General features: G+C 43.0%; 1 protein-coding gene across 3 annotated transcripts in view; it reads left to right on the top strand.

Moving 5' to 3' along the window:
- Positions 1–5427: 5427 nt before the first annotated feature.
- The window catches only part of fgf12a (fibroblast growth factor 12a), a 29589-nt gene continuing 10717 nt past the window's right edge, over positions 5428–24299 (top strand). The window contains exons 1-3 of one of the 3 annotated variants that reach the window (XM_040143920.1): positions 5428–5518; positions 16483–16593; positions 20728–20831. In XM_040143920.1, the coding sequence (XP_039999854.1) occupies positions 5428–5518; positions 16483–16593; positions 20728–20831 (306 nt within the window). Of the gene's footprint in view, positions 5519–11288; positions 11829–15276; positions 15359–16482; positions 16594–20727; positions 20832–24299 lie in introns of those variants that run through there. The other 2 variants (XM_040143919.1, XM_040143921.1) reach the window with 2 other exon arrangements.

Below are 24299 nucleotides of genomic sequence, written 5' to 3'. Positions count from 1 at the left end.
ATCTAAAGGCAGGATTACAGACTGGCAAAGTGGGCAACTGTTCTGGGACCCTAAAAGCCCTCGATTCACTGTGTAAGAATTGGTTTGTGATAATTTGATGAATTCTAATTTTGTTGGGGAATACGGGAATATGCACCACTGAAGCACAATATCAACTGACACAATAAGAGCCTTATGGGTCCTCCTGTATCACCTGATCTCGAGGCCCTGTCTCGAAGCTTGTTTCCAGTTGATGCTGATACTGTTCTTACATGGTGCACATTCACAAATTAATTTGTGTTTGATTAAACACAAGTCAAATGTGGGGTTATGTGATAGTCCAGCATAGGAATACTGCACACAGTGCACTGCGAGAGGGCGGAATGGGGGGTTAATTGGGGCCCAGTAGCTCATAATTGCCCTGGAGCCCTCAAACCAGCTAATCCAGCCAATAGAGACACAGTATACACTTGTACATCATGGCTGGTTAAGTACTGGCATTTTTCTGTTTAAAAAACAGACAAACAAAAAAAAACCCTTCCATGCTGTAAATACACCATAGGTGAAGATAATGCAAATTTCAGTGTGAGTGTGACTGCATTCCACTGATGTGGCGTTTCTCATTGACCCAGGGGTGTCCTGGTCAAATCCCCTCTTTCTGCATCATGCACACGGCAGCAATCTTAACCTCTCATTTCTTACCCCCCATATGTTTGCAGTCTTGACTATCACATGATTTAAAAATCCTCCTTCCCTTCTCTCTTTGTCTTTCTGACTTTCTCTCACTCCCTCTTTCACTGAGAGCTGCAATGTCAGCATTTTGAGTTAATCTGAAGTTTGGGATTGGCTGGTAATTTGCTGTGCTAGTTGTTACTAAAACCTGTCACCAAGAAACAGGGAACACTATAGACACTATTAGTGATTCCCCCACACATCCCCCATGAAAATACACACATAATATACATGTAGCATTCCTTATTGGGCCAGAGGACTACACAGCAATCTAGTTGTGTCTTTGATTTTGAGATGCTCATACGTTATCAGTGACAAGTATCTTGTCGCAGACTGAGTCCCGAACCTCAAGTTTGCACGCTTCTCATTTTGCACGAGATTGTTGGAAGCTTCACTTAGTGCAACCTTTAACGGTTTTTTGCAGTGCCACGCAGACCTTGCCCTCGCTTTGCAGGATACGAGAATGCTTTCTGGCGTTTCAGCCAACGGTAGTTGCCATCAGCAGGGACTCAGTGCTGTTGTAAACGCGATATATTTTACTCCCTTCTACTGATTTAAGCTTCGTCTTCTTCTCTGCAAATTCTGTTGTAGCTGATGTAGAATACTGTACTGATGCAGTACTGATGTAGAATTTAGTGCGACAGATGCCTTGTAAAATTGTAAAATTAAGTACTGCTGTGAGAATATTCTGCATAACATGACTCTCACATGCCAGGTTTTAAACGAGTAAGTGGCTTTTTCATATGTTTTGTAACGATCTGTTTTTCTCCTCCTGCGTGCCCCACTGTGGGCAGCTCTGCTGTAAACACTTACTAATAACTGACTCATCCTAACAGTAATTTTACATTTGGATTAGTTTGTTAACAATTTACCGTGTTCTGTACTTAAATTTTACCTATAAATTTAATGTTAGAAAAAACACCTCTCCACAATATATATATACCGTTTATCGTATTTCTGCTTGTTCTAATACTTTATTGAAGCTATACTAAAATGAGTGAAATATCAGATCTAGTTTGATCACTGCTTGGCTGTACAGCATGAATTTGTAATGATGGAGCCACGAAAGCATTTGCTGGGCTGGATAGTTTGATGTTAAATATTCTTGAAACACAGCAGTTTTGCAGAAACAAACAACTGGCCCTCTTGCGGAGAAGTAGTAAATCAAACTGAACCATTGAACTAAAAGCACGCAGCCCTTTTCTTTCAAATGAAATGGTGTGGAAGAAAAGGACATCTAAATATAAATTCGTAGTTACCTTTCTAAATTGGACATCTTTTTTTGTTATAATTACAGTACATTTCTACATGATACAATGTGATTGCAGTTGCATTCAAAGCTAGTATCATCTTCCAAGGTGAACATTTTAACCTCACTTCCGTTGACATATATAGGAAGGTGAAATGAAAGCTGGCTTGTCTAGTACCTTTCCACAGTGTCATCACAGACAGGTCTGAGTTTGCTCAAATACAGATAGGACAGATCTTTTTTTGGACAAGGTACAGTTACGACACATGTGGCTCTAATGGAGAAGGGTCGAGAAGTGGGGGGTGTTTACATCTTAAATCAGTACTTGATATGGTTCTAATGTAGATATAATCTTCTACTGGGAGAGAAGGATTAATCTTTAATTTCTTATTTTCTGTAGTGTATCTGTAAATCTGTACTGTATAGTTATGCACTATGAGCCTGTCCAAATGAGTAAGTGATTTTTACTTTATTCATCTACCTATTTACTATTTAAAAATGCTGAAGTCTGGTGGTGGATGGTCATATTCTCTTTTTTTCCCCGAACGCAAGGACAATTTGGAAAGTGTTATCGCTCCTTCTAGTGTGGCAATAATTGATCGAATACGTGGGACCTGAGAGGATTTAGCTGGATTTGATTGCATTTTAGTTCCTCACCTTGCACTCTGTGCAATAGCCCTCTTTTCTTCTCCTTTCCTTCTCCTATTCTGTCTATTTGGCTATCCCTGCATGTAGTGGTGATTGGTTCTGCAGCGAGAGAGTACAAAGGGAGCAGACTATACAGCACCATCACCATATCTGTGACTCTGGGTCTAATGCCAGCTCCCTCCCTCCCACCACCCACTCTTTACTCCTCTCTGACCTCTCTTATTTGCATGGAGGCTGTTGTTGAGGTATTTCGCTGACCTAAAATGTCCTTTTATGTACATTGTATATATTATACATTGTCAGGGCATGTTTTCAAGGTAGTGGTTGCCATATAATTTGTTGTCCTTGTGGTGCAAGGTTATGTGAATGCAAGAAACGAGGAATGTTTGACAAAATAATGGTATGATACAAAAAGTCCTTAAATGCAGCAGGGTGTAAAATGATTGCTGCAATAAAGGTTCTGCGGCACGTCTTTGGTCACTACGCAGCCTCAAGAAACACACAACAAAACCAAACATTAGTGTTTTGTCTTCAGTGAATCTGAATACTTTAAAGATTAGAGATGATGCTTTCACTATCTGTCTCCTCTTCTCTCTGTTACATGGTGAAATTTCAGTCTCTCTCCAACTTATTTAAAACTTGGTCCTTTATGTTATGGCTCCCCCTAGAGTAAAAAGTTGCACAATGTCTTGCCTTTAGTCTTGCAACTCAGAGCAGTGCTAGTCATCCTGGGCCAAAATGCATAATGAGATGTTCAATCTTGGTTTTTGGATCCTGAGTCGTTACCAACATATAACATTTAGAGCAAACCGAAAGGTGATTCCATGTTAAATAACATGTGATTGGTGCTATTTCTAGCTCATATTTGTAGCCATTTGTGAGCTGCTAAATCTCGATGGTGGCATTATTCCAAGTGTCTTATTTAGTTTAGCACAACATATTTGACTGTTGCAAGTGTTGTCTGTGATGCTCCCACAGTTCCCAGTCCAAGAAGTGTCCCAAAAGTGATAAGCCATACTGCACATAAACCTAATTTGAAAGGGCAGCTAATGTTGTGGTGAAACAAAGTTGGTCACTTCTGTTTTAGTTCTATGTTGTTGTTCCTCTTCGTGTTACTATCCTGCCTGTTTCCTTGCTTTTAATTTTAAGCACTTCTTGCTTTTATTTTGAAAAGTGCTATTAAAATAATATTTTAGGCTACTTCCTTACTAACTTACTCCAAAATGTCTGTAGTGTAGAGTGGTGGAATGTTACTAAGTACAATTGTCTGTACAATTTTAATGTACTTAATGTACTGCTTCTGTTTTGTACTTATTCCACTGCAAGTGAGATAGAAAAAATTCTTTACTTTTTAATCCACTATAATCATTGGGCAACTTTGGTTACTTTGCAAATTGAGGTCTTACAAGCAAAACATATGACGATGTTTTAAATGTTATTGCATTGTTACCGAATAAACAAATCAACACTATATAAAATAATTAAAGTTAGCTCCACCTTGACCAACAGCAAAAACGAAAAGCCACTTATACATTGATGCATCAGTATTAATAATCTAATGATATAATGTGGAATACAACAACACATTTCTGAGTACATTTACATTTCCTTACTGATACTTAATATTGATAAGTACATTCTGCTAATAATACAATGCGTGTTCTTAATTATGTAGGACTTTCAATGCAGGACTATTACTTGTAATGGAGTACTTCTGCAGTGTGGTATTTCTGCTTACGTGAGGGACCCACCTACATAACTGGCGCTACAGGCCGAGGCTACGCAGCACTGTCAACAAGTGCCAACGACGACTTTTGCCTCGTCCCCCGTGCAGGACAACGTCCCGGTCAACTTCCTTCACGCAAAGTCGTCATGCAGAATCACGTGACGGCTTTATGTAACCCAGCACGCGTGCACCGGCGTTAAGTGTGCACATAGGAAGCCGTAATTCCGTATGATGTTAATGTAGGTTCCCTTTTTCTTTTCTTGCCCTGTTAATACACGTCTGGTGAAGGCGCAGCTGCCGCACTGGTCGGACCCCGGGCTGACCGCTGCTGACACCCGGTCTTCCATGGCCCAGTGACTTGAGTCATAAACTTTCTGGTAGGGATCAGGCGCCGAGGAAAACGCCGTTTGTCCTCAAAGCGGTGGGCCGCAGCCGACGGAGGCTCTGCGTTGTCCGCATGTTCGCCAGGATGGACAGTGAAAAAGAAACAAAGAGAAAAAAACAAACATCTGTGCAGCGCTTGTCGCCTTTTCATTGTCAGCTCCGAATGACCTCACTCGCGGCCGGCCACTTACCCCTGCAGTTCAACTTTGGCTTGAATGCTTTCTCTCTCTCTCTCTCTCTCTCCCTCTCTCTCTCTCTCTCTGCCCCCCCTCGCTCCCTTCCTCCCTCCTTTTCTGCTATTACGTCCGCTGCTGGTAAAGACGCGGAGACAGGGGTTGGGGGGTGGGGGTGCACAATTAAGAGCACATTGTAACGTCCTTGCGTTTGCCTGCCGTGACGGAAGAGGAGTGTGCCGTGAACGCGAATGACCGACAGTGGACAAGAGGAGGATAGACAGAGAGAGAGAGAGAGAGAGAGAGAGAGAGGGCTAGAGAAGGAGAGAGAGAGAGAGAGAGGGGGGGATCACTCAAGATGCCTCGTTTTAGCGTAATTTGTCCTGCAGACAGTGCCCTTCCGGCGTTTTGAGGGCTGCTGAGAGCCTGTAGAGAGAGGCTGGCTGGCTGGCTACGCTATGCTGCCTGACCCTGCTGTGTTGTGATAGCGTTGTCCGATTGTTTGGATTGAGGAAGGCTCCCATCAACCCAAATCAATGAGGATTCTGAGGCCATTCCTTCAGAAAGGAGCGCATATGCTGCAGTGTTTCTGTGGACAACGATCGAAGTCGACCACTATCACCAACGGTGAGAGACAAACATAGCACCATAGCTTTATAGCTACCTTTTGCTTTGCATGCTTTCTCTCTTGAGTGATGAAAAAAGAGAAGGGGGGGGTTCATTGGCCACACGAGTGTGTGAGTAACATCTTCCGAGTCTGCAGTGGAGAGAGCCTCTCCTTGTGCTCCTCGCATCTGTCCCGAGTTTTGTGTGCATTCCTCGGCTGCCGCGGATGAGCTGCTGGCAGTCGGCACCCAGCCGCACTACTCCGGAGAGCAGAGGAGAGGAGAGGAGAGGAGAGGGCTCCGGATACTCTACCAGACCGAGCTATATTTGCAGGCGAGCGGGTTCCAGTGCTGCAGCTGAAGTGGGCCAAAAATGGACAATGCAGGGATCAAGTCATTAAACTTCAGGGGCCTGGAGAGGCAGCCTTGTTTTAGGGCCCCAACCAAGCAGCGCGGCTCAGCACCACGGATAGCGCCATAGGAGAAGGACCCCAGGGCAGAGGCTCCCAAACTTTTCATTAAATCTGTCCCTATAAAACTCAATTTGAACCCCAGTTTGATGACATTTAGTCCACAGAACCCTACCTGACAGCACAGAGTTTAACAGTCGATACTCTTACTGGATAGCTGCAATTTGAAATCAGTTGAAACAGGAACAGTCTCTCCTTTCTTTGCTGATTTCTGTAAGTATGATTAAACTACCCCTTATTTTGGGGGCCTCCTCACAACCTCTCTAGGACCCCTGGAAGACCCCAGACTCCATGAAGTGCATCACAGTGTAGGTTTATAGTTTCGGGGGAAGTTGCATTCCCCCCCCAGCTGTAAATGAACCGTTACTTTTGAAAGTGACTTACTTTGCAATTTGTCCTCTACAAAACATACTACACCTGGTGACGTGGAATCTCAATGACACACACTTGCGTGTGCACACAGACACCCAACAGTCTTTCACAATACGCTTAAGGAGCCTGCCATGTCCTCTAGTCACTTCTCAGCAATTCGCTGCATTGCTGCTCTTCACTCATAACAAAACTACACCTCCTGACACATTTAAACGTACGGATCTCCGGTAGATTCAGCTGGAGCAGCTCTCGAATTCAGGGCAGACAATTAGAAACTCCATCAAGCACAGTTGATTCCTCTGAGGTGGTTGGACCAAAAGCAGCACGCACACTGGGATCTGTAGGACTCGGATATAAAACACTATCAGTCCTTATCCTGCATCTCTGCTCACTGTTAGGTGAACCTCATGACCTCAATCAAAACTTTATGAGTCAGCTCATTTGTGTGGCCAGGAAACGATGCAAAACATGAGTGCATGAGTCTAGTGGAAGCTGTTTGATATGAAGATGTGTCGAGCCGAGACTTTGTAGTTTGTTTCACGTTTGCCAACTTGCTGCTTCATTTGCAAGTTTCATCTTTCTCAATTTGATTCTCTGTTTTTCAATTGTTGTGGTTCCTTTGCTCCTAGAGAGGAGTTCCACTGTGTCTCTGTTGCTCATCTCAGACTAGAACATGTCAAGTCAAAATAGAGACAAAATATGATGACGGCGTGCGTTTTGGATTTAGAACAGACACTACCCTGCTCATGGATGATGAAACAGCCAATTTTAACTAGTATCTGAGCTTGTTGGTCTGTTATATGCCGGCAGTTACCTCATTGGCGTCTCTGATACTTGAAGATAACTCAAGAGTGTTCTCCATAACTGAGCATATTTCACATACACAGGCTCAGTGAATCACTGGTCCAGCAAAGAGGGATCACAAACTTAACTTTCTAGTAGAACGGGCCAAAACCTTGGCTTCCTGCATGGCGGTCTCATTGCATCATTCACTGCTCCACTGTACTTTGGCCCATGCAGGAGCATGTGAAGCAGGAGGAGTAGAAAGTGTTAAGCTCTGCAGATTCAGGCGCTATGCAAAAAAATTACCTCAGAGGGATTTTCGGTCAGAGATGTTTCTGAGTAGGCTTAAATGTTTGCACCTGCTTTCCTTTGTAGTGTCAAGTTTTACACCCGGCTTTCCCTGTATCGAGGTTAAATACAGTAGTTGAGACGTCTGGATCGCAGGGCACTTGTATGATGGGTGACATAATAGAGAAACAACCAGTGGGAAGACCTTGTCCTCATGCGTGGCTATATCCATTTCTCTTAATGGCACCGTAATGCTTTACAGGTGTCATTCTGTCAGTTTTCACGTGACTGTTTAATTCATATAAATCAGTTGTCATTTAAATTACTTTTGGGACTGCTTTGTACTTCTTATAAGGTTTTGTAAAATGAGCTTTGAAACATACAGTATAAGCTTTTGTCCTTGTAGACTGATCTGTGGCACTTTTAGTAGAATAAAACATCCAAATCTTTTCTGCAGATTTGAACACTTTTGTCCTTGTTGTCACACTTTTTGTTTTTATGACTAACTTAATTTTTCTTTATAGTCTTCATCAGCAGTTGGTTATCATTGCTCTGCTTGTGCTTATCTGTTTTTGTGGCACTTTCTGCTCATTAGTAAGACCAACACTAAGATTAGTGGCAAAAGTTGTTGCTAATGTACTGTACACAACAGTAAATGTTGAAAACGATCTTTCTTGCCATGCGTGGATCTTGTCTTTGCCTTACACTTGCTGTGCTAAATGAAACTGAAATGAGAATCACTTTGTTTTATTCATTCATACAACTTTAGCTTGTTGCATTAGTATATACCTATTGAAGTGTTAACAGTAAGCTGTGGTTGTACTAGAAGCGTTGTAATGAGTACCGTGAGCCACAGCGTCGCCATTATTCTCGCACATTTCTGCTCTTTGCCTCCTGTCGAGTTGGCAGGCTGGTTAAGCATTACATTACACAATGAAAACTAGTTCCAGCTATTGTGAGTCAACAAATCTGTGACGTGTCCCAAGGACACAATGAAGTGTCAAACTTCAGAGAAGGGAAACATCCACTAGTTTCTCTCTGAGCACCTGTGGTTAATTCTTCCTCCACAAGGTGGCAGCAGGTATAAGGAAATCGCTCTCCAACAACCAGCTACTCCTGTAGTGGTGGCGCCAAAGGAAGAGCCACAGGGACGCTGGGGCTTTGGTTCAATTCTGTCAGTTTTCACAGATATTTAGTCGCTACTGGTTCCGCTTCCAATGATTAGATCTCGTACACAAGACCTAGCCCAGTCTGATGAAACAAAAACACACTAACTGTACACGCAACACACGCTTGCTTCATTTTTACACAATAATGAGACGTTTTATACGTAAAGGCAAGTAACACAGGTGATACACAACCTTCTCTGAGTCAAAATCATTTCAACTGACAATTCAAATGATTGCAATATGCTATCTGCAGTGCGTTTCATAGCAGCAGTGTTGTATCGCCTGTGGATGTATCTCTGCTGGAATGAAGTGAACAGCAATTGTCTCTGGTAGAGGGAAAAGGCTTAGCAGATCCTCATTAGGGTATACTTTATCTTTTCCTGACAGAGATATATGTCCTACGTCTCTATAGCGCTCTACGACACAACGTCCCTCCCATCTATGAGAAAGCTCACTTCACGTTGCAAACCACCACCAGCTGATTTTTTTTTTTTTCTAAGTAGTGTATATCACACTCCTGCATTTCCACTGGAATGATAAATGCTATTATTGAAGTTGTTATTGATATTTCTTTGTGCTGCAGTGACATACTTATTTGTACCGCTCACTTGCAACTGGCAACTCAATAGGAATACAAAGCTGGATTAAGGGTTTTGATTCAGACTCTCTGACTGACTCAAGCCATTAGTTTCAACACTTCGCCTCTGCTGTCTTTATTCTCTAGGTCTGTCTGTCTTACTCTGATTACATCTGCCCCCCCCCACCTCTGACACACAGGAACATAACCATGTATAAGCACACAAAGGACTACCCAGGGCAGCAGTGCTTCATATTCAACACTTTCATCCATTATATCCAAATCTTACATAAGTAGGGGGTGGAGGGGGTGGGGGGTAGGGGGTGTTCAAAAGAAATTCTTCCTTTCTCTGTTCTCTTCCCCCCTCTCTCGATCTCTCTCCGGATTCAGTTTGGAGAGAGAATGTCAAACCAAAGAAAAAGGCTCTAAATGTTTCATGCTCTTTCATCACAGGGAAGAGAGAGGTTTGCCGTTCTGCTGAAGACTCACGAGTTCTTCCTCCCACAGTGTGTGTGTGTGTGTGTGTGTGTGTGTGTGTGTGTGTGTGTGTGTGTGTGTGTGTGTGTGTGTGTGTGGTGTGTGTGCTCCCCTGCCCATGCTATAATAGACATAAAACCAGAGGCATGGTCACATTAACTCAGACTGGTACACCTTAGGTGACAGTCATCCCCTTATGCAATGTAGAAAGAACTGTTTAAGACTGTGCTGAATACAGCTGCAGTGAAAACAAGCAATTTCTCCCCAGATGTGCTCTGTGACAGAAACACACTTGCTCTCATCAGGGAGCAATGAAAGGGCAGTAGTCTCAGCTTTGGTGTTACACTATTTCTTATATATGACAGGAACTATTGTGCTGTTGTTATTGAAGTTATTCGTAATGTTTTGGTGCGCCACATGGCAGCTCATTTCATTTTCATAAGTCCTAAATCATATTTTTCCATGTTTGGTGTCCATGTGTGGGCTCTGCGGTGTAGCATTGGTGATTAGTGCTCATACCATGTGTGCTGAAACCTGTGGCAGGTAATCCTTTTAATCATATTTAACATTTTCTTTACGGCATGTGTGGCAAAGGGGCTTTAGAAATTAAAAGCCCTACCTATAAGCTATGAGAATGAGAATACTGTGTCGTTTCAGCCAAAACTGATTATGATTTCTCTCTTTATGCCCACTGCTTCCTTAACAGTTTAATCTAGCATTCTTGCTGCCACAAGTGCCCCATTTGAAAACTGGTTTGCATTGTAGGATTTAAAGTGTAGTTCCAAGAGACGTCCGTGAGATCACCCGCCCCCCTGTCAGACGTGCACATTACCCCAAAGGACTAAAAATCACGTGCGCACGCACCCACTTCCCCTCTGCATAAACACCCACGCAGCATTTACCCCCCCCTTTTGTGTTTTACAGATTTTACATTCACATCTTCTTCTTCATAGAGAACATCTGTCTTTCCCTGTGCGACCCCTGAGAATTCCTAATACGAACCTCAATCACGTATGATTGCGTTAGAATAGTTGGAGAGAGAGAGAGAGAGAGAGAGAGAGAGAGAGAGGGAGAGGAGGCTATGGACCGGGACTGTTCGCTCTCGCTGTCGGCGATGTAACACACCTACAGCATCCATTCGGGACGCACTGGAATTAATGCTTAGGGTACTTTATTATTTGTGGGCCACAACAAAACGCACTCTGGCCTGTGTTCGCCTCAACTAATTGTTGCTTTTCGGACTAGAATCCCTCCCCGGTGGGCTGAAATCACATCTCTGCAGCATCCGTGCAGAGTATCCTCTGCTGCCAGTTCAATTTTTCTCCGGCTGCATTTAGAGGGGCCATCGACGGAACCGGAGACTGGGCTCAGACATCTGGGCTCCAGCTCGGCATTCCTGGACCAGCCGCGGACGGTCTCGGTCATCGGAGTGGAGTAAATAATTAGAAAGAAAAAAAGTTCGGCTCGTTTCTCCAGCCTCGCACGAGCGTCCTGTGCATGCATGTAGGTCGATGCAAAGGTTTAAAAGGCGTCAGGGAGCCAGAGGATAGGCTGGTGTGCAGATGAGGATTGGCCGAAATCGGGCTCGTCAGACGCGGCGCTGTTCACCTGGAATACCTGAAGCTCTCCAATGACGCGCAGCTGCATCAACTTATCAACACTGTTGCATGTTTTCACGAGTGATACGTCGGCCCCTGTGGCCTAGTCCGTAGATTAATGCTTCATATAGGCTAAGGTCGGTTGCTGTTGATTCGCAGCCCCGAGTGCCGTAAACGCGCAGCAGCAGATTTACACGCTACGGTCCCCCTCAAGAGGATGCTACCTGAAGCTCAATGATGCACGGAACTCGGAGGATTTCGTGATCAGGATGACATTTGGTTGAAACACTCGTGGGCCGAGACACAGAACAAAACTCTCTTATTTTTTCTGCGGCAAGAAGCTGCTTCAAGATCCGACCTCTGCCGAACTAGACTCTCGGTTTTCAGTCTCGGTTCGGGGAGATGGCCGCGATCGCCAGCTCCCTGATCCGGCAGAAACGCCAGGCGAGGGAGTCGAACAGCGACCGGGTCTCGACTTCGAAACGTCGCCCCAGCCCCAGCAAAGACCCCCGCTCTCTCTGCGAGAGGCATTTCTTGGGGGTCTTCAGCAAAGTCCGTTTCTGCAGTGGCAAGAAAAGACCCGTTCGGCGGCGACCAGGTCAGTGCTGTAGATTCTTTTTACTGATGTGTGTTATGTGTGCGTATGGAAGCGCCCCCCCAACCCCCAACCCCCACACCCCACCCCGCCCCTCTCTGGAGCAGCAGAGGCATTATACTGCAGTCAAGGGCTCCAATCCGAACCGGAGGAGAAGGTAGATTTTTCTCCGCGGTGCGAAAAATCCACCTGTTCCATTAGGTCTTCTTGTTGTCTGTCCATGACACAGCCCCCCCCCCCCCATACCGTAAAGCAGCAGCCTGGTTGTATAGGAAATTATCTATATGCTGTGACGCTACCCCTTTATTTGTGATACTGCTCCGGTCAGAATAATCAATTACCCTGAAGCAAAACTGATGCTACTGTGTCCCAGTCAAAGCTTGAGCAGGTTTTGTTCCGGCAGCCATATAGTATACTTGACACTTCTATTTCGCACACTTAATTTTTGCACCCCCCCCGTCCCCCCACCCCCACCCTCAACCCCCCCCTCACCCTCCAAACACACACATACACACAACTTGAATACAGTGAAATAAAGGCTGCTTTAAATTGTCTCATTCAATATTAATGCAGATTGGGGTACAGGGGAGACAAGTTGCACTGCAGTGCACCAAGGCTCTTTTGAGATGAAATGTTATAATGGTAAATGTTTATTGCAGAGAGGGAGCTTTACTGCAGTGAAGGGAGGTATAGCTTTAGTGATTAAGAGCTACTCTGGCTGTATTGATAGACATAGGCTCCGTGCCTACTACAATCCATGGTGTAGCCTTCCCCTTTTTATTCTCCTGGTTCTGTCCTGGTGCACAGACAACAAGCCAGCGGTGCAAGTCACCCTTCCCTGCATCCAGATAGTTCCGTCGTGTGATGAAACGACAGTCAGGTCCAGTCAGAGTCCTGCAGACAGACTGGTGAGGAGTGAGGCGGGCGGACAGACAGACATCAATTTTTAAGGCAGCGAGGGAGGACAACAGCGGCAGACACGCAGCCAGCCAGACAGACCAAATTGAAACCCTGTCGTTGAGCAGCCTCGTCGGACAGGCAAACAGTCCCAGTGCCAAGACTGGCATAAAATGCCTGAACAGAAATATAAGTAGACAGACAGACAGACAGACAGACAGACAGGCAACAAACCAGTCAGGCCTCCAGACACTTTTGGGCAGGTAGGTAACTCCTTTCAACTGACATACATGGCCAGACAGAAAGGCAGACAGCTGTAGAAATCGCAGCAGAGACAGAGAGATGGTGTATGTCCTCTAATTGATCATCCTTATATTTCCACTGATGCCTTGCCATATATTTGCATATAAACAGCCGATACGCTGGAGAATTTATGAATTCTGCCTGTTTAAAAGACTGTTGTTTTTCCTTCTATTCCCCCCCTTCGTAAGATGCACCCTCGAAACCTCCACAGGTGTCCCATAAGGGCTGCAGGCTAGGTCAGTAGCTCAGCCTCCATCCGTGTGTGCTGTGTTTCTTCTCGTCTCCACCCCATCTCGCGCCCATGTTGATTCCCCCTCGGCCAGGGAGGGGGGTGGGGGGTGGGGGTTGGGGTGTGTGGGATAGTGCTGGGTGGTTGAGCGGGGAGGGACATAGAGGGAGGGAGGGGCTGGGGGCTTCAACACCTGTCTGACAGCCGACGACCCTCTCCCTTGCTGATTTCTTCTTTTTCTTTCATCCCTCCGTCTGTGTGGCTTTCTTGGATTTTTTAAGCTTAATTTCTTACCTGTTTTTTCTCGTAGCTAAAGCTCTCCTATAGCCAGTCGTTTGTTGCTCCTCTGTCTCTTTTCTCTCCTTGTCTTTGGCCCTGCCTCTTCTCATTTTGTTTCTGCCTCATTCTCTTTTGTCAGTCAATGTTGGATCAGTCTTTATCCTCGCTCCTCGTTATATGTCTGTAAATATGTGTCAAGTACTATTGTGTAAGTGTAGTAGAGGTTCTTATTGTAGTGTATATTGATGTATATGGATATGATGTGTTTCTCCTTGTCAAACACTATATCAGAACAGGTGATCATTCACCATTTCATGGTCATGACGCCATTTGTTGACGTACCTAAATGTTTTTGTCCTTCTGTATTGGTATGAAGTAAATTTATTGACATTATTGACATTTTAACGGCCCGTACACACACAGGATGATGATCTCTATGTTGCCACTGAAAGACATTTTTCATGCACAGACACATGTTGGAATCTCTGGAGTTTACCTGGAAGTCTGATTATACCTGCACACACATGAACACACACAGCACGCACACTGTCTGCTAAATGATTGGAACTGATGAGCCGTCAGCAACTGCTCGGGCCCACATTGAAGCCTTAATTTATGGAAGTGCAGTTATCACATGTGATTTATTGATGCGTACACTCCCATGTGCCTTCGCTAAAAACACACACATGAGCAAACGGAGGCACACTCATATTCTCCTCACCCTGCCTGTGATGGATGATGAAGGGCCTTTCCCAGGAATTGATTGGCCCAACCCAGGGGTAGGTGAGTTGGGGATTGATGGTCACGATGATGTACAGTTGAGCAGATGTGAACCTACTCTAGCTGGGGGGTCACTACTTAGCTAAGTCTTTCTATGGGCTGTCTTCTCCACTCACTTGTCTTCTGTATAATGTAAATAGAGCTAATGCACAGGGAATCACAGGCAAAGACTTAACATCTGCTGTTAGTGATGAAGACTGATTTGGATTTGGATATTTTCTGTCTCTCCCGATACCAGGTTTGAAAATGTTTCTTTCTGCCAGATCATTTGGGGGTTTTATGTGCCTGGCTGGACTGCACTGAATTGCATGACCTCCATGTCTTGTTATGACCTTGGAGGACAGTCAGGCTCGTTCGTATTCCTTTATGCCAGTCACATACTGTATATTATTTGTCAGAACATGTTGTGTGCCTGCGAAGCCAGCATTTTTCAGTTAATTAATGATTATTTAGGCAAATAAAATGAAATCGAGCACCAATTCAATTGTGATAAAATGCATAATTTGTTTCCTTTGTCAGGCAGAGAATAAAAAAAGGATTAGTAATATCCAGCATCTGAGTTGCTGTCTGACTTTAATGGAGCTTTCCTCGAAATCTCAGCCGTTGCAGAAACACCATATTACTGTTCAGCAGTAGAGTTTTATTATTCATGCTAAACCTTAAGAAAAATATGACTATTAGTTCAGTCACATATATAGTACATACTCTTTCTTTTCTTAATTTGCAGTTAAAATTACTCTCCAGTATTTGCCTGTCAAAAGCCACAACCCAAGTTTGGTTTACGCTAATGGTGGGGTAATACTGCGTTTACACAAGATCAAAAGACCTGCCGGAGCTGAGACAGACCATGGAACTTGCATGTACATTTTCCCTCAGATAGACTATGTTTTTTTTTTTTTTACATATGTATTTTTTCCTGGCATTGCCTCAGGCCAAGATTCTTTCTTTGCCCTAGCTAATCCTCTTTTCCACCTGCTGCTGGAGTGTTGAGCACGTCAAGCAGCACCCTGGCCAGGCGCCAGATGTCACAGCCTCAGAGTTGGAGGTCGGTTCAGGGTTATTGTAATGAAAAAAACTCCAGAAACTTTAGCTCAGTTCCCCTTAGGTCAAGAATCCTTCCCACTGGAATCCTTCTGTGTGAACCTATTGCCTGTAAAAAGTGCAGAATCTCTTAGTTAAAGAGAGAGTAATTTCATATAATACCAATCATAATAACCCCAAAACGCACAGTTGCTTCATACCAAATAAAGAAACCATTGGCATGTCAGTGTTCAGATGTGATTTTAAAAAGCCGTTCCAAATGATGCAAAATCATTTTTCTGTACCGGATTCAGTAAGACATTATGGGAAAGTAACAACATTATCATTGATTTCCCGTCATGGTGTTCCCATCATAAAGGCCTTCCAGTCAAACTGCTGTTGACCCTTTTTTGGGGATTATGTGGTGCAACAGAACACTCATGACAAACTGTCCATCATAGTTGTATTGATATTCACATGCTGGTAAGAGTTAAGGACTGAAGTACTTCTAGTACTGTAAGTTTAAGTTGTTTATTTGCAGGCAGCTGTGGAGGCCAGATTGTGCCACAAGAATAATAAGACTTTTTCTGTGTTTTTAAAAATGCTTAATTATAATTGAGCATTTAATTGATATATTAATAGATACATTTCTTAGACTGATTAACTCTCTATTTAAAGTATGCAATGCAAAAACAGTTCTTAAATTACATTACTTTACATTAATTTAATATATGAAATGAATACAATGTAAATGTTGTTAAATGCATCAAGTAATTTAAAGAGTGAAAAAGTCTTTAATTATATAATAATTACTATTTTGGTGGAACACTCCATCTTCCACAGCCAACTTGTTTTATTTCAATTATTTTAATTAACTGAACACTGCACATTTTCTGTTTGTGAAACATTTCTTTGTGATAGTTTCAGTGTTTGAAATAGATTGATATGAACACGGGTGAGTGTGCAAACACTTAGCTGAAGGCAGAGGCATTTACTCGTTTGTATGTGTTAATCATGATTATGAGACTGTTATTCTGACATATTCTTGGTGGGGATGGGGCTGTGGCTTGGCCGACGGTTTGTGTGTATTCGTATGTGTCGTGCGTTTGTGTGTGTGTGTGTGTGTGTGCGTGTGTGTGTGTGTTTCAGAGCCGCAGCTGAAAGGCATCGTGACACGACTGTTCAGCCAGCAGGGCTTCTACCTGCAGATGCAGCCGGATGGAACCATTGACGGCAGCAAGGACGAGAACAGCGACAACAGTGAGTGGAGCATTATAGAAGCTACAGCTTCCAGCATAAAACAATTAATGGCAAAAACTCAGTTGGTTATATAATATATATCCACATTTTATATGCTGTGCCTAGTCATTTTTAATTCCTCTATAACTGATGCCATTTGGGCAGCCTAAAGCAATCCAAAATTAGTTTAAGAAGCCCTCACTGATTTGGATTATCCATACAAAAAATGTCCAATTTTAAAGGGAACTGTTCAACAAATTCCACAAGGCAGTGACTATTTATGCAATAGTATACATGGATATAAATTTGTCAAAACCTACTCAAAGAGTTTATGTGTTCTTAATCTGTCTTCTCAAAAGTATACTTTTCACATTGAGTAAATGCAATATTTATGGAGTATCTCGTATTAAAATTTCTATTCCTAAGTAAAATTCATTCCGATATCTCGTATTGCGTTAACCATTTCTACTGTGTACACTGCATGATTGTAAGTGTCACATTGTTTTGATTGATTCAGCTCTAAGAAGTGTTTGATTATCACAGCAGAATTTCCTTCCTGGAAAAACCCATCAACTGACACAACTGTAGCCCCACAGCTTCATTCCTGGTCACAAAGATCCCTCCCGGAGCCACCTCTTTGCAATATCTCACCACCGATTGACTTTCCGTAGTGCACAACCAGTGGATAAATAGTCTCCTGGGCATAGTCCCGTAAAGCGCTCACACCCTTTCCACCCCCATAGGAACAGAGAAGAGGAAGATCAGTAGAGTCTGTAGAGAGTCTTCAATATTAAAACATAGGCTTTTGCAACAGTTTCCTATGGGAAGTGAAGGATCAAGGCAGAGATGTATGTCAGCAGAGAATGGTCGTCAAAGCGATAATGAAGACACTCCCAGTCTGGAATGAGGCCAGACAGAAACTAAATCATGTCTTTCTTTTCTAAAACATCCTGCCAATCTTGAAGGAAGCCAGAGCCAAAGCTGCTGGACTGTAGCAGTCATGTGGTGAAAAGAACGGTCTCTCCCTGTCACTCGTCATTTTATATTTTATGAGGAGATTGATCTTTTGTGAGAACTACTTAAAGCATAAAGGAAGGGTCTTCTGAGCAAAAACGATGAATGCACAAGGGGGAAAAATTATGACATCCACATAATGCATTTTCTTTTTGTAAGACAAACACAACGCTTTTTTTTTTTTCCCTCCATTGCGTCCTAAGATGTTGGCTGATAAGGTTTTTGTTGTATGTGAGGGTTTTCCCACCTTGAGGTAATCCTCTTCCTAAGCCAATGGATGGAGAAATGCAGTGAATAATTCAGCCGGAGGAAACTAAAAATACCACCTTCTCCGTTTGTACCCAATGAATAATTCTCTATTTGAGATGCCTCAAGCTCAGAGACTGTCCGAAGGAAGAGACAGAGAGAGCAGAGGAGAGGAGGAGGTGCAGCAAGATGAAGTGTTTTCAGTAGAAACAAAGAGACCAGAAGAATAAAAGAAAAAGACAGTGATTAAGAGAGAGAAACATGGATGAAGATGATTTGGTATTCTGGTCTTGCACTGAACTATTGATTGCCCGGCTAGATTATTAGAATAATAGATTACCCCCACCCTTAAACCACACCACCCTCTGACCTGCAGTATCCTCAGCAGCGCTACACGGAATACAGTAATTTATTTTCAGGGGGAGGTTCAGTGGAACCGATGGGATAGAGGAGCATGATACCGCCTGCATACAAGGTGCGACCTCAGCCCAGAGTCTGTTTCAATTTCATTTTATATTGTTTGCTTCATCTCTGCACGGAATGACAGCAAGTGCTGAGACATGGACACAACTAAACTCAAAATAGTTTTAGTTGGAGGAATGTATAAAAAAAAAAAAAAAACTGCTTTCTGCTTTGATTAAATCATGGCTTTTTGAATAGTAAAACTTGTTTTGACCCAAAATTTACAGTAACCTATGAAAAGTGGTAGAATAGGTTGTTACAATAGTAGTTGAAACTGATTTAGTGGTAAGCATGGCTGCCCGGCAGAGCTACACTCAACTAACTGCAAGGGCTGTGGAACACCATTCAATTAATTAACATCCATGTTCAGATTTGAGCAGTTATTAATTTGATTGCCATCAGCTGATCGCCTGCAGTTATTACCTGCGCACACTCTAGAAAGATATTGCTGGTTATGAGACATCTGCAGTATCAAGCCTTCACACACCATCTGTCTCGGATTCTCCGCATTTGATGGATGGGATGAAGCAGGACTTTTTTTTTATTATTATTTGAAGACCCAGTCACTAATTTCAATTACTTAATCAACTCTGAAGGCGCAAAGAAGGAGAAGTGTTGGAAAAAATAATATTAGACACTAGCACACATATAAGCACACATACCAACACACCTATACTGTATATACCCACTCTCCCATCTTTGGATTTGCACTACTCTCTGGATCGGGAGATGTGCCCTTGGCATTTTAAGTTTGGCTCAGTGATTCTCTTAACCTCTCCTTCAGGGTTTATTTCCTGCTGCGCCAGTATTCCTCACATCAAATGCACTTCCTTTAGCCGACCTGCAGGATTTGCATGTAGCCGATTACTGCTCCACTGGAAGACTTGCCATTTCAAGGATTTTGCTTTATTAGGTTGTTCGAACCTTTTTTTCGAGACCTTTTGTCATAGAAGATCCCTGGAACTCTCTTAACTCTGTCCCTGCGCCATCCCAGCCTCTACTTTTTTCGTGGTAAAAGATAGAGATTGAGGTTATTAAGGAAGCAGAACAGCCTTCAAAATAGTCATCAGGTACTCTAACAGCAGTCAGTGTGGCTGTAATTATGGAATCCATAAACTTGTGGAGCTGCAAATAGAAAAGCTGGACATTTAGAAGGTAGCTGAATGACAGCTCCTGACGGATATTTAATTATTTGGCAGGCAAATGAGAGCAGGGACGGCAGATCGTAATTATAGCAAAATAGTATACTGGCTCACTATATTTTATGTCTCTTTTCATTCCCACTTTTCAAGCCAGGGCATTAAGGGGAGTCCTTTTGAGGGCCCTACTGCAAGTATGACTTCTCAGAAAAAGATGGATTTGTTTTGATAGGTGGAGGTGCGCTAGGGTGGAACACTCCTGGGCTTTAGTGATACGTGACAGAACTGTGCACGGTGCCTCTGAGAGACACCAGCAGGCATCAGAGCAACAAAGGCAGCAGCCATGAAAGGCAGACAGGCAGAGGACCGAGGGAACAGACCAAGGGGAAGGAGAGAGTTGTAACAGAAAAGACACAGAGGAAAAATCAGAGACTGAGAATCCTGGGAAAACAAGATTTAAGGTGCTAATGGACTAACATTCTGCCTTTATACCCCAAACATCTGGCCCTGGAGGTTATAACTAGCTGCAAGAGTGGTAAGTGTGTATCACCCTCACCAGTGGCCCGGAGGCAGATTGAAACCAATGACAGGTGAAAGCAGCACGTCGATATTTATTGAGTGAAATTGAATCTGCTCAGAGGACAGACCCGTGTTGGCACGTCTCCTCTTGTCCCTGCCAGCTTTATCTGATAGTCCCCATCGCCACTTGCAGAATAATCATCCTAACAATACACAGAGTCTGCAGTACGCAAAGGGTGTCCTCACACATTCATCAAACCAAAGCCCATTAAAGTCACAGTCCAGTCCTCAGATTCAGTTGAACTCACCTACAGAGATGACAGTAGTTCATATCTAGAAGTCATTTCAAACTGGACTTGTTGTTTTCAGAATTGATAAATCCACTTGGACAACTGGCCAAACATCATGTCGAGTTGCTTTCCCCAACTAACTGGACTGTTGTACAAAGATGCTCTGGATGCTTTGCCGTCTTTTTTGTAGACCAAACATCAATTCAGTTACCTGTCAGCAGAAAGTTTAGGAATTTTGCTCTGACATTAATGCTTCTCTGTTAGACTCAGGTGCCTCAGCGTTGCCACTGTCCGTGTCCTGTATTGTTCACTTTACTGCTGACAAAGAACAGCGATCAGAGCCTGTCATATCTACAGGAGTTAAGTGAAAACTCAGTTGTTCTGTCCTTTCTGTCTGATGTCTCTCTATTGTCTCTGTCTCTTTGCATCTGTCTGTCCCTCCCTCCCTCCCTCCCTGCCTCTCCATCACTCTTTCCGCTCTGCAGCCCTGTTTAATCTTATTCCTGTGGGTCTGAGAGTGGTGGCCATCCAGGGGGTGAAGAGTGGCTTCTACATCGCCATGAATGGCGAGGGCATGCTCTACAGCTCAGTAAGATACAACCCTTTGCTCCAGTCACACGGTTAGGTTGTGCATGTGTTTGTGCGTGTGTGTTACCAGCATGTGTATTAGTTCATTTACACATGTTGTGTTTTGTTCTGTTTGTTGTCTCTTTTAATATCCCACTGCAGCCAAGACTCAGCCCTTCCAAACCCTTTCATCTCTGCTTTATTCGAGAGCTCTTCAGATGTGGCTTTGTGTTGCTGTTCAGCACTTATTCTCTCCCTTTGTTGTTGAAGCCGCACCGCGTACGTTTTACATTTAATTTGACATCAAGTTCAGTGCTCAGCCTTTTTAAATTTGCTTCTTCTTCTTTTACTGGCTACTAAAGGAAGCTCATTATGTAGCAGCTATAAACAGAAATTACACTGAATTTTTAACGGTCTTTTGATTTGAATGATGTTGCTTTGTTCAACTTTCTATCCAGGATTCCTGCTGTCATGAAAGGGTACTACACAGCAAAAATATTCTTTTTACATCAATGCAATCTGAGGTGTGAAATGCTTTTACTTGTTTCTGATGTAAGTCTTTGTTCAGCATTTAATTTGAATTAATTTGAGGTCATTTTTTTTACGTTAGCCAAATGTCCATCAAAGTACAGCACATGCCTTGGAAAAATTGGAATTATCTTGCCACATTAGTGGAAATACTCCTACAGGTGAAAAAAAAAAATCAAGCCTCAGTGGGGGAGTAAATATTGTGACGATGGATCTTTTTTTTGCAGTGCAAGATATGAGAAGCATATAGGCTAGTGTGGGTAGCAGATGCACAGGCGGGGGTGGACACAGTCACGGAAGTCAGTTGGAGAAAACATTCAGTCGTAGCTTTTGCATTGTGGATGAAGTCATGCTTCTGGATCACGTTTGTGGAAATGAGTTGCAGAGCTAGAGAAATGGGGTGGGGGCATAGACGGAGATATAGAGACAGGAACATATCCCTAGTTGGCATGGTTATATAACCTCCCGTCTCCCGGTTGCTAATCCAGTTGGAAATAGTGTAACTGAAGAAAGAAAAGTTGAGAGTGCTGCGTTACCCATAAACCTCTGCTTGGGGACTATGAGATGGGAGTCTTACCGGCAGACAACCAATGATGGTTTCTCTCATCCATGATGAATGACTGGCAAGAGCTGGAATTCACAAATTGCCCATCAAACTTTTTTTGTTCTCAAAATACTCATAAAATGAAGGACAGAGTGAAGCCAGTGTGTCTGCTGTGTTGTGACTTACATTCACCGACACGGGAGCCGCTTTACTGCGAGGGTGACAGGAAAACATTTAGGCCGGATAAATCGTGTACTTGATGTATTTTTTAAAATGTGCACTTGAATAATTGCAGAGTCTCATAAATTCAGTGCCATTATTTCAGAAAAAAAGCATTCTCCCTCAGTACAATCTGAGCACAACTCAGCGCCTCGACAGACGTATGAGCACTCACAAGTTCAGAGAAGGACATACAGTAAATGCGCAGGCTGTTGTGACTCATCCAGGTAGTCGGATTCATTCATAACTAAAGGCGCATAAACAAGCGCGCAATTCATAGCCCTACTATGAGGCTAATATAACCCTCCACCCACCTATCTATGTCTAATTAAAGTTTAGTCAGAGAGCAATCTTTTAATTTATTAAATTGACTCAAAGTTGGGACGCTGTATGAACCCCCCCCCCCCACGCACACACACAGACGCACAAACCCTTGATGAAATCCTTATTTGCGTCAGAGTACGTGATTATTATTAATTAAAAGTAGTTCAGTACCTCAGTGTCAGACGGCAGCTCTCAGCCTGACAAAAATGACTCTCCACGCATCATTTTAATCATCATTTTTATGGGCACAGGAACAATTTTGTGACCTTTCTATCACAGGGGGTTTGGGGGGGAGGGGGGCATTTTTGTGGTAACAGTTGAAAGGCCATTTTAATTAAAGCCATGAAATGGATGGACTCTTTGGCTGTATGGAGGAGGTTTGTCTTCTCAGATGTGAAGCATGGGAAATTAGCATGCATTGGTAAGCATAATACGGGTGGTAGGCTGGATCACTCAGCCTTGAAGAGCCACAGAGTACTTACAAAAGACGCTATAATTAACATGCTAACCATTGGATGAAAGCACAGATAGCCTTGGTTTCTCCTTCTAATTCCCATTTTTTACATGTTTAATTGACCAATACAGATTACTGTGTGTATGTGATAGAAAGTGTGAGAACTGTGTTCTCCATTCACACTTTTATGAGAGCTATAAAATAAGTCCCTCACTTTCATTCCTCACGCTTGCTCACGTTTACTTTTATTATTATTTGTCCAGGTCTTTTTCCACACACCCTCTTTCATCTGCTCTGCTCTCTCTCATCCAAGGTCTCCATTGCACTCTTTTCTCTATCCAAACTATAAACAAGCTTTCTTACAGCTTGTTTGGTCACCTTGTTTTTTTCTTCCCAACATCTGAGAGCAGAGATGCACAGTTCCCCTCCGCCACCCTCGGGAGATAATTACTGACGGATATCCTCCTAACTCTCTAACACTCCCTCCCTTTTTCTTTTTCTCTCCCTGCTTCTTTGCGCTGTCTTGTTAGTGAAGGATTGCGACTAGCTTCATCTTCTGTGTGTTTGAGATAAGACGTTGTTGTGTTGCAACTTTGTGAAGCCTTTCTCTCAGACTTTCATCTGTCTGTCAGGTACTTAGCTAATATGTAGTAGTTCATTTAATGTTACTGTTGATCAAGGATGTAGCCATGGAGTCAATATTGCAGGGGACCAAATCTGCAGGGGGGGAGTATCAGGGGATCTCATTTCCTGCCATTCTAAAAGGTTAGAAAATTCACTAGCACACTGGATGAACTTTTTTATTTATCTGTAATTTTTTTTTTTTACAAAAGTAACTAATAGTGCATTGTATTACATTGCTCTGTTTTTTGTTCTCTATTTTTTTACCTTTTCTTGTTTCATTGTATGTAATGGTAAAGATGAGGGATTAATAATGTACAACCATGAGCATAATCATACAAACAGAAATCTATGCATTGTTATATGAAAACAAGTCCAGATATTGTGGCCAAGGTTTAGCAAATTGTTTATTTATTTACATATTTACAAGTAAACTTTGGTGGCAGCAGGGGCGTTTGCTCTGCTCTCCTCTCATTTTCTCCTCTGGTCCTATATTCTCCTTTCTTCTCCAGTCATCTCTTCTCCTTTGCCCTGCTCCCTAGTCATCTCTTCTGCTCAATTCTCATTTTTTGAACTTATTTATTTATTTATTTACTTTATTGTTTTATTAATTAACCCACCATCAACACCCCACGCTGGGGGACTTTATTAGTCGTAATGTTGTTTTCTTCAAATCAGGGCTTTCCTTGTTTGTTGACGCTCTCCAGTCATCTCTTCTTCTCTCCATTGCTAGTTTCCAGGTAACTTAGCTATGTTAGCTAACTTTAGGGACTGTTGATGATTAGCACTCGCAAATTGGC

The sequence above is a fragment of the Xiphias gladius genome, chromosome 14, assembly GCF_016859285.1.
Source record: "Xiphias gladius isolate SHS-SW01 ecotype Sanya breed wild chromosome 14, ASM1685928v1, whole genome shotgun sequence".
NCBI lineage: Eukaryota > Metazoa > Chordata > Actinopteri > Istiophoriformes > Xiphiidae > Xiphias > Xiphias gladius.
Note: the sequence above shows the minus strand (reverse complement) of the source record. Positions and strands in the feature narration are given on the sequence as shown.